At 46.3% G+C, this 10,028-nt stretch overlaps 1 protein-coding gene across 3 annotated transcripts in view; it reads left to right on the forward strand.

Annotated features, from left to right (window-relative positions):
* Window positions 1–9,651, forward strand: part of CLRN3 (clarin 3) — a 90,931-nt gene extending 81,280 nt beyond the window's left edge. For all 3 annotated transcript variants that reach the window (XM_063962221.1, XM_063962223.1, XM_063962222.1), the window contains one exon: window positions 9,145–9,651. In XM_063962221.1, the coding sequence (XP_063818291.1) occupies window positions 9,145–9,419 (275 nt within the window). In that variant the 3' untranslated portion in view covers window positions 9,420–9,651. The remainder of the gene's footprint in view (window positions 1–9,144) is intronic.
* Window positions 9,652–10,028: the final 377 nt, after the last annotated feature.

A 10,028-nucleotide genomic window follows, 5' to 3' on the forward strand; every position in this document is an offset into this window, starting at 1 on the left:
ACCCCTGATTACTGAGCTCTTTGACAGAGTTAGCGGAGCTACCATCTTTACAAAGCTGGACTTGCGAGGTGCATACAATCTCATCCGGATCCGTGAGGGTGACGAGTGGAAGACCGCCTTTAACACCCGTGACGGACATTATGAGTACCTCGTCATGCCCTTCGGATTGAGCAATGCTCCAGCTGTCTTCCAGCATTTTGTCAATGAGATTTTCAGAGACATTCTATACCGTCATGTCGTGGTCTATCTAGACGATATCCTCATTTTTGCCAACGATTTAGAGGAACATCGTTTTTGGGTTAAAGAGGTTCTGTCCCGTCTCCGTGTCAATCATCTCTATTGCAAATTAGAAAAATGCGTCTTTGAAGTCAAGTCCATTCCGTTTCTAGGGTACATTGTGTCCGGTTCCGGACTAGAGATGGATCCTGAGAAACTACAAGCAATTCAGAATTGCCCGGTACCCTTAACCCTCAAAGGGGTCCAGAGGTTCTTAGGGTTCGCCAATTATTACCGAAAGTTTATACGAGACTTTTCCACCATTGTGGCGCCTATTACTGCTTTCACCAAGAAGGGTGCTAACCCGTCCAAGTGGTCTGAAGAAGCCATGCAAGCTTTTCATCTTTTAAAACAGAGGTTCATCTCTGCGCCTGTCCTGAAACAGCCTGACATCGACTCTCCTTTCATCCTAGAGGTGGATGCCTCCTCCGTTGGAGTAGGAGCGGTGTTATCTCAGAGGGCTAAAGATGGCCATTTACATCCTTGCAGTTTCTTCTCCCGGAAGTTCTCCCCAGCTGAGCGCAACTATGCCATTGGCGACCAGGAGTTGCTAGCCATCAAGCTCGCTTTAGAAGAGTGGAGGTATCTGTTGGAGGGAGCTTCTCATTTAATCACCATACTTACAGACCACAAGAACCTTTTATACCTGAAGGGCGCACAATGTCTCAACCCTCGTCAGGCCAGATGGGCACTTTTCTTTTCCAGGTTCGACTTTAAACTCCAGTTCTGTCCGGGCTCTCAGAATCGCAAGGCCGATGCCCTTTCCCGCTCATGGGAGCAAGAAAATGAGTCATAGTCTTCAGACAAGCATCCTATTATAAATCCGTTGGCATTCTCCACGGTAGGGATGGACTCTACGCCCCCATCAGGGAAAAGTTTTGTGAAGCCGATGCTAAGGAAGAAGCTCATGCATTGGGCCCATGCTTCCCGTTTTGCCGGACATACAGGTATCCAAAAAACCCTGGAGTTTATCTCTAGGTCCTATTGGTGGCCAACTCTGAAAAAGGACGTCTTGGAGTTTATTGCATCTTGCCCAAAGTGTGCCCAACATAAAGTATCCCGCCAGTCGCCTGCGGGGCAACTGGTTCCACTATCCATTCCCCGTCGACCATGGACCCACTTGTCGATGGATTTCATTACAGACTTACCCATGTGCAACAAGTTCAATACCATCTGGGTGGTAGTTGACCGGTTCACCAAGATGGCACACTTCATTCCTCTCACCGGTCTTCCGTCAGCTTCCAAGTTGGCTCAAGTATTCATACAAGAGATCTTCCGACTCCACGGTCTTCCTGAAGAAATTATCTCAGATCGAGGAGTTCAATTCACAGCCAAATTCTGGCGAAGTTTATGTCAAGTCCTCCAAGTCAAGCTAAAGTTTTCCACGGCTTACCATCCTCAGACCAATGGTCAAACCGAGAGGGTGAATCAGGACTTGGAGGCCTTCCTCCGCATCTATGTGTCCTCCTCTCAAGATGACTGGGTTCAATTACTTCCCTGGGCCGAGTTCTGTCATAACAACCAGTATCATTCTTCATCTGCTTCAACACCATTCTTCACTAACTTTGGATTCCACCCTAAAGTTCCTGAGTTCCAACCGCTTCCAGCAACTTCTGTTCCCGCAGTGGATATCACCTTGCATCAGTTTGCCAATATCTGGAAGAGCGTACGATCAGCTCTGCTCAAGGCATCGTTCAGGTACAAGAAGTTTGCGGATAAGAAGCGTCGAGCAGTTCCTGCTCTCAAGGTGGGTGATCGGGTATGGTTATCCACGAAGAATTTGAGGTTAAGAGTTCCCAGTATGAAGTTTGCACCTCGCTATATCGGTCCTTTCAAGATTGAACAAGTCATCAATCCTGTTGCTTACAGACTCCAGTTGCCTCCCTTCTTAAAAATACCCAGGACATTCCATGTTTCCCTGTTGAAACCGCTGATCTTGAATCGGTTTCATTCCTCACTTCCTCCAACTCCGAAAGTCCAAACTCAACGAGGCGTTGAGTATGAAGTGGCCAAGATCCTGGACTCACGTCACCGTTACGGTCAACTACAATATCTTATTGACTGGAAGGGTTATGGTCCTGAGGAACGTTCATGGACCAATGCTTCTGATGTCCATGCTCCTGCCTTGGTCCGGAGATTCCATTCCAAGTTTCCTCAAAAGCCAAAGAAGTGTCCTGGGGCCACTCCTAAAGGGGGGGGGTGCTGTCACGATCCGGGTATCTGGACGCCATTTCTTACCCATCAGATGCCTCCTAAGGCTGGCTCAGCGCTCCAGGACCGGATCCCATCTGTTATCCTAATGTTCACATTCCTGCATCCTCTCCTGTCTCTCTGAGACGCTGTCACAGTAACGCCTTATTACATCTGGCATGGCGTCTCCCGCGGCCTCCGCCGCCGTCCCTGAGCTTCTGCATGCAGAGTGTCAGAGTGGCGATTACGTCAGCCGCGGCCTCCGCTGTGTCCGCGTGGTTGGATGTGCACTTGTCAGCTTGGCGTCTCCTGTCTCCAGTGGCCGGCGCCGCCATTACTGTTTTCATTACCACATGGATTACAAACCAAACTTCCCTCCAAGTGTCTGCATGGGCGCAGCCATCTTGGATTCTGTCAGCTGATCATTTCCTCCAATCTGTTGTCAGTATTGTTAATCTGCATAATTGCCTAGCCAATCCCTTCCTTGCTGCAGGTATAAATACACTGTGCCTGAGCAAGGAAGGCGTCAGTGCTTTGGTTGTCAAACCTAGTTCCTGTTTGTCTCTCTCCTGTGATTGTCTTCCAGGTTCCAGCTCCTGTCTCAAGACTTCCACCATAGAGACCCGCACCAGCATTCCACCTGCGGTGTAGCCTGACTCTCCAATCCATTGTGGATTCATCTGTTTCCAGCTACAACATTACCTGCTTCCAGCTCAGCTTCCAGCAGAGTACAGCTTCCCTTAAAGGGCCGGTGTCCTTTCTACACTTTACCACTCTCCACCGGTATTATTATTTCTCCGCTCTCAAGTTCTACATTTCAGTTCATATTTCATCGCTCCCAAGTTCATTTATTATTTAACTGGTTCCAGCCAGTATCCACTCCGTGCTAACAACAGTCTGGTTCCAGCCAGTATCCACAGCAGCTGTTTTACCTTCAGCAACCCAGCTTTTCCTGGAACACCAGCTGGCACAATCCTGGGTTATCTCCATTGCTACAGTCGGGCCTGGTAAGGACTTTCCATCTAGAAGATCATAAGAACTATCTCACACTACCAGTGCCCTGTGGCTCCTGCCATCCTGTAGTACCCAGGAACTGTATTTATTATTTGCTGACTTTTACGTTTTCTTTTACTGCTGCTGTGTTGCGGAGTTGTCATAATAAACATCATTGACTTTTATCCAAGTTGTCGTGGTCACGCCTTCGGGCAGTTATTATTCATGTTACTTACATGTCCAGGGGTCTGATACAACCTCCCAGGTTCCGGTACATCTCAGCCCCTACAACTGAGGCTGCCTCCCGTCAGCTCAGGCCCTCAGTTGTGACAATGGCAATCATACATTACCAGGAAAGCCCAGGAACAGAGCATTTTCTTCCTCATGGAGAGGGTCAGGTAGGCAAGTTTGCTTTGGAGGGGGAGGATTCTACAGTGCATAATGCAGAAAGGGCGGAGCAGGTGTTCCAAAGCCTCTCTACCCACTACATCATGTGTCATGTGACTATGGTTGGCACATAACACTGTGTCAGGCATTCCCAACCACGGTCCTCAAGGCACACTAACAGTGCAGGTTTTAGTGATATCCAGGCTTCAGCACAGGTGACTTAATTAGTAGCTCAGTTATTTTGATTTAACCATCTGTGCTGCAGCCTGGATATCACTAAAACCTGCACTGTTGATGTGCCTTGAGGACCGTGGTTGGGCACTGTGTAGTCACAATCTCATGACATTGTGGAAACGCTCCAGAATTAAAATGATTAATAGCTGACTGAAGAAACAAACCAAGGGAAAATTATAATTACCAATTACCATCTTTTTCATGGGATTGCTGCTTTAACAGAATGCACAGAGTCAATTCTATTGCCTTTGAGCCATTGAAGCTTACAATAACTAAACAGGCATGCTAGCACAGGGAACAAATGGTTAAGAAGTAACAGACAACAGCAGATACTTGGCTAGCATTAGAAGACTTTTCCCCAAGGGCAGTCTTGTATCCACGGGTTGATGTCTGAACATGAACACATCTTTCAGGTCTTGAAGATCATTTCAGGAAAGGTCTTGAATTACTAAAGGTCAATCAGTAAAACAAACAAAATGCTCTTTAGTGTTTAATATCATCTTGGACTGTTTCATTTAAATTTAATACTGTGCTAGATTAATAGCGCATGAGTCATTAGATGTCAAACACATAGATTTCAGGCAAATTAATATGTGGCAAAAAGTGATCTAATTTTCCCAATCTCTTGCCAATTATTTACTGGTTCAGTGTATTGAGGGTAGTATCCACTTGCTTTCCAAACACTGCTAAATGGAGGATGACTTAATATTACAAGGTGTTGGCCACAGCCTTCCAATTATACTGTCACGACTGTGGTACACTGGTAGCTCATGTCATTGGACTGGTATCTGGGGTTGGGGATGGGTTAGAGGCAGTATACAAGAAACTTAGTGGCTTAATAAAATTCCTACTCATGGGGTGGACTATGAGAGGTGACCTGTTTGAAGCTGGAGACTTTAGAAGTGGCGACCTGCTTGAATCAGGTGAGAGGTTACCTGGTTGAGACTCTTAGTCTGGAGTGTAACTGAGTTGGGTCATCGCTCATGGGATTGAGAAACAGTAAGACAGGGACACAGTTTTAGGAAGGGAAACACAAGTAATCAAGGCCCTGCTCATGGGGAAAAGGCAGGCACATATGGTGGCACTTACTGGGAAGAAGAGATAGCAGCAATGTCAGAGGAGTTATTAGGGCAGACAGATGAAGAGGTGACATTGAGAACACATTTCATGCCATGCAGAATTATGGCTAGTCTAATAGAATGTGTGAGAGTGTACTACAGGTCAGGAGTAGCATGGGTAAAATCCTAGAGGTGGGAATACAAGGAGGTAATCAGTGTGGTGGCGATGCAGCGGCCATTGGCAGAGCGGAAGGGGTCGGCGTGAGTATTGGTAAAAAAGGGGTTTGTAGGTCAGGGTGAGAAGATTCAACATGATTCTGTAGGAGACAAGGAATCAGTGTAGCGATAGGCAGTGAGAGTCAGCTGGACCCAGAGGGAAATAAAGCAACTAGGATAGAGTTAAGAGACAAAGGTGGAACTCGTTGCAAGTAACTGAGGTGAAAGATAAGGAACAAGGGAATGAGAGTGTTAAGGGGCCCATACATCAGGGGTGATTTGGATAATTCCCTGTTCCGCGGATGCCTGGGTCGGGGAATAGGGGAAATCCCCGATTCGCCAGTTCTGACCAAAAAATGGCCTGGATCGGCGAGTCAGGGATTTTTAACATGCAGTATTTTCCAGATTCCCTGGCCAATCATCTTTTGATTGGCAGATCGGCATCGGGGTATCGCCCCCCTAATGTATGGCCCACATTAGTTGCTTCCAAGGTGAGAATGACTGGGTCCTGAACATGATGTGGAAGTGGAATCTGCGGGAATGAGAAAGGTAATCACTACGGGGCGTGAAGAAGAGGGAAGAGTCAACCCCCAGGCTGCAGACTTGATAGACAGAGGAGAATGTGTTCCATTCAATGGATAAGGAGGTAAGGTAACTCAGCAGTGGAGAAGACAACAATTTCAGTTTTAGACATATCAAGCTTCATAGCTTGCTGAGATATCCGGAATGAGATGTCTGATAGACAACAGAAAAAAAAACAAGTAGGGAGGGAGAGGCCAAGGCAGGAATAAATAATCTGATTATCATCAGCATACAAGTGATGTATAGAGGCCAAATGAGCTGTTGAGATCACCAAGTTTGGGGGTGTACAGGGGAGGAGTAGAGGGCCAACAACAGATCCTTGGGGAACTCCCAGAAGTAGATACAGAAAAGAAGCAGTTGGTGAGGGAGGAGGTAAACAAGGAGAGGACAGTGTCACAGGTTGAGAAATGGATGGTTTTCAAGAGAACAGGGTGGTCAATACTATCAAAGGCAGGAGCGAATTCAAAAACCATAAGAAGTTACTCTAAGAAGTTACTCTATGTAGCAGTGAGAAGTTCACTAATGACATTGGAGATAGCTATTTCCATGGAGTAGAGGGAGCAAACCCCAAACTAAAGTGAGTCAATTAAAAAGTGAGAGGAGACAAAAAACGGTAAATGATGTTCATAAGAACAACCTGCTCAAAAAGTTTGGAAGCAAAAGTAAGAAGGAAGCTATAGTGGTAAATAGAGAGAGAGAGAAGCAGGGTTAAGAGATGGTGAGACAAGTGCATGTTTAAAGGATGAGGGGGATAGTTTGAGGTGATAGGCAAGGTGTCTTAGGAGAAAAGGGGCTGAAGAGGTGATAGAGGATTGGGTTAAGGTGTAAGGTGATGCAGAGAGAGAAGGATACAGACTTCATCTGCAGAAACCTTTTGCAAGGAGGAGAGGCAAAGGGTGAGGAGTGAGGAGAAAAAGGTTGGTACACAGAGATAGGTGGAAGATTTAACAGGTTGAGTAGACAGGAGGGAGGGGTGAGAGGGGATTGATGTGAGACGATGCTATGATGTAAGATTTGATTTTGGAAATGAAGTGACAAAGTCAATAACAAAGTCAAGAACACAGAATGGAACAAAGTAGTGATGGGGGAGCTAAAGGTGGCTGAGAGGTAAAGGAGGTTGGAGGAATAGGAGCCTTGAAGTAGGACTGTTTAGAGAATGACAAAGCAGAACTGTAAGAGGAGAATTAATTTGAAATGTCAGAAATCAGTGTGAGAGCACAAATTCATCCAGAGCTGCTCAGCAGTACGTGAACATGTGACTACTTAAGTACTTACCCATACACTGAGAATTGGGGGTGCAATATACAGGATTATGTGAATGCATAACATGCTTTACAGCATTTCAAAGTAAAAATATATGTCAAATAAGTCACACCCTGATCTACCCATCCCGAAAGCTCACACCAAGACAGATGTGTGTCTGTTCCCCTGATCCAGGGGGAAAGGTTCACGGCTCAAATGCAGGGGTGTGATGCCTTAAGTCATGTCATTATAGCTCTGTCCCCTACTGCTCAATGACATAAGTCCTCATGCAGCAGGGAGGCGAGTCTTCATGCAGCTGTGTATGGTGCTATGATGATTCTATTTGCAGCAGACCACATCCCCTAGACCCCGCCCAACACACACTTCTCAAGAAAGAGAAACAGGATCCTGGACTGTGGGCCTTCTCTCCTAAAAGTCACAAAGTAATTCCTTAAATATGTGAGTCTCCCTGACATTATGTGATAGCACGCAGGGTACTCCCAGGTCAGAGAGATGATTTTGTAATGTGGGGGCAGCAATTTTGTAGTCTGAACCAATATTGATTAGTTTGTAGCCAGTAATTATTTACCCAGTAAGCAGTGTCACTACTGAAGCATTTCATAACCAATATGTGTGAAGCATGACCACCATTCACTGCAGTCCAGTACCTTCTCTGAGATGTCACTGGTACAGAGTATATTGGCATTCTTACACTCACAAACGTCATGCGAAGGTGTTCATTTACCAAGCAGTGAAAAGAGTAGAGAAGCGGACCAGTGGAGGAGTTGCCTATAGCAACCAATCAGAATCTACGTATCATTTTATAAAATGTACTGTACTTGCTAAATGCTACCTCAAAGCTGATTGGTTACTATGGGCACCTTCTCCACTGGTCATCATAACTACAGTATTACAGTTCCCTCTCTACAACAATCAGCTGTTCTCGCACAAGAACACCAGGTGTAAAACTATTAGCATTTTATGATATCTTCCATCCAGTCTGAATTGCTAGGATGTCTGTGCTGGATACACAGGGCTTTATTCATGTTTGTATACAGATGCATTTGCGATTCTCTAGCCTATGGGGCTGCTAATGTTAGCAGGTGAAGCTACCGCCCAGAAATTAAGAGAGACGCCCACTGGACACATCGCAAACTCAACTGCAATTGGTACACATTTGCAGCCTATACGCAAAAACGAGGAACATTGAGGTTAAGGGTTGGCCTATGGCTATGCAGACAGGACACAGCGATAGCAACTCATACGCGACTCAGACTCCTGTCAATCACTTCCCCACGAAACCCTCATTGCGGGCAGGATCGCAGCGGCAGCTTGGCGCATGTACATTGAGATAGTGGCACATGCGCAGTCTGCAGATAATCGCTCCATTGCATAAACATCAGCCGTTGTGTACAAACCATACATGCCTACATTGTGGCTGCTCCAGGAGGGAGCAGCCAGGTCACATAGGAGGGGGCGTGGAGGAGACGGTACGGAGGCGGTACAGGGGTGTGGTAATGCAATTGCATCATCATAGACCCCTCCCGCTTTACAATGCCCATATTACCGGCATTGTAAAGCGGGGGGCTTACGCAATTTAACACGACTCGCGTCATAGCCACGCCCTTTTCTTTATGATGGGATACCGCTGTGATCAGGATATTCGGTGTGCGGTGGGGTCTGGCAGGTGTTGAGCGCAATGCGGGAGACTTCCCCACTTCCCCCGGGGGGCTGGGAGTGCTACTCGATTTTCGGAAGCCTCCCGTCCTTTCCGGGAGAGTAGGCGAGTATGGTACAAACATGAATTAAGCCCGCTGTCCTGGTTGGGACCAATTTACCCCTGCTAACCCTTCATTAAGGCAGCTATTTAGTTTAATACAAAAATATGTTATGCAAATTTAATTACTTGCCACTTGATTTATTGATTGATTGATTGAATAACTCATTAAGCCATTGCTTGTTACAGCGGCCTTTGTCCTTCTTGCTATGATCCTGGGTGCTATTAATATGGAGGCAAACGAAATGCCAAAGAAACTGGCAATCGCCATGGACACATCGAACGACGTGTTTGGGTCTAGTCAGAACACATATGGATATTCCTACTGGCTTCTACTTCTCAGCATATTCCTCAATGCTGCCACCATAGCAGTCATCTACTACTATCAACATGCACGGTACAGTGAGCAGAAGAAACAAGAAAGGCCTATGGAAACGGCAAGCCGGGATGTGATCTTATTCTAGGACTCCATGCAGAGGAAGTGACTTATTATTTCATTGCTTTTAATGAGTGTATCACCAGACGCTAACAATAAACCAGCAGGGACTTCTGGAGACCATCGCATTAGCAAATGAAAATGCTGCATGTTTACAACTCCAGTATTCCATAATTATCACATGGTTTAGGCTGGAGAGACTCGGTAAATGCTGCTCTCTGTCTCTATTTATATAACTGTATTATTGTCTTAGTAAATGTCTGCAGTACATTATATTCCCCAGTGTTGCACCTGTAGTGTGATGGCACCTACTATGGGTTACCATACCGCCGCCAGTATACCGGCGAGGTACTGTAGGTGATTCCCCCATAGAGGGACACCCATAGACGGCGAATAGAACCTGTGGCGAGCGTAGCTCACCACCGAGCCTGCAAGGGGCTTTATTGCGCTCACATCCTCCCCCCCCCACCCGCCAGCATTCCACCGCTCAGGATGCCAATGTCAGTATAATGACATTCGTCATCCCGTGCAGCGGGATACCATACCGATCCCCTACTAAGGAGCACCAATATGCACCGCAGTGCGACAATCCAAATTATGTTGTTCATTGCCCTAATATTTTTTATTTTACTTTGTT

The sequence above is a fragment of the Pseudophryne corroboree genome, chromosome 3 (assembly GCF_028390025.1).
Source record: "Pseudophryne corroboree isolate aPseCor3 chromosome 3, aPseCor3.hap2, whole genome shotgun sequence".
NCBI classification, from domain to species: Eukaryota; Metazoa; Chordata; class Amphibia; order Anura; family Myobatrachidae; genus Pseudophryne; species Pseudophryne corroboree.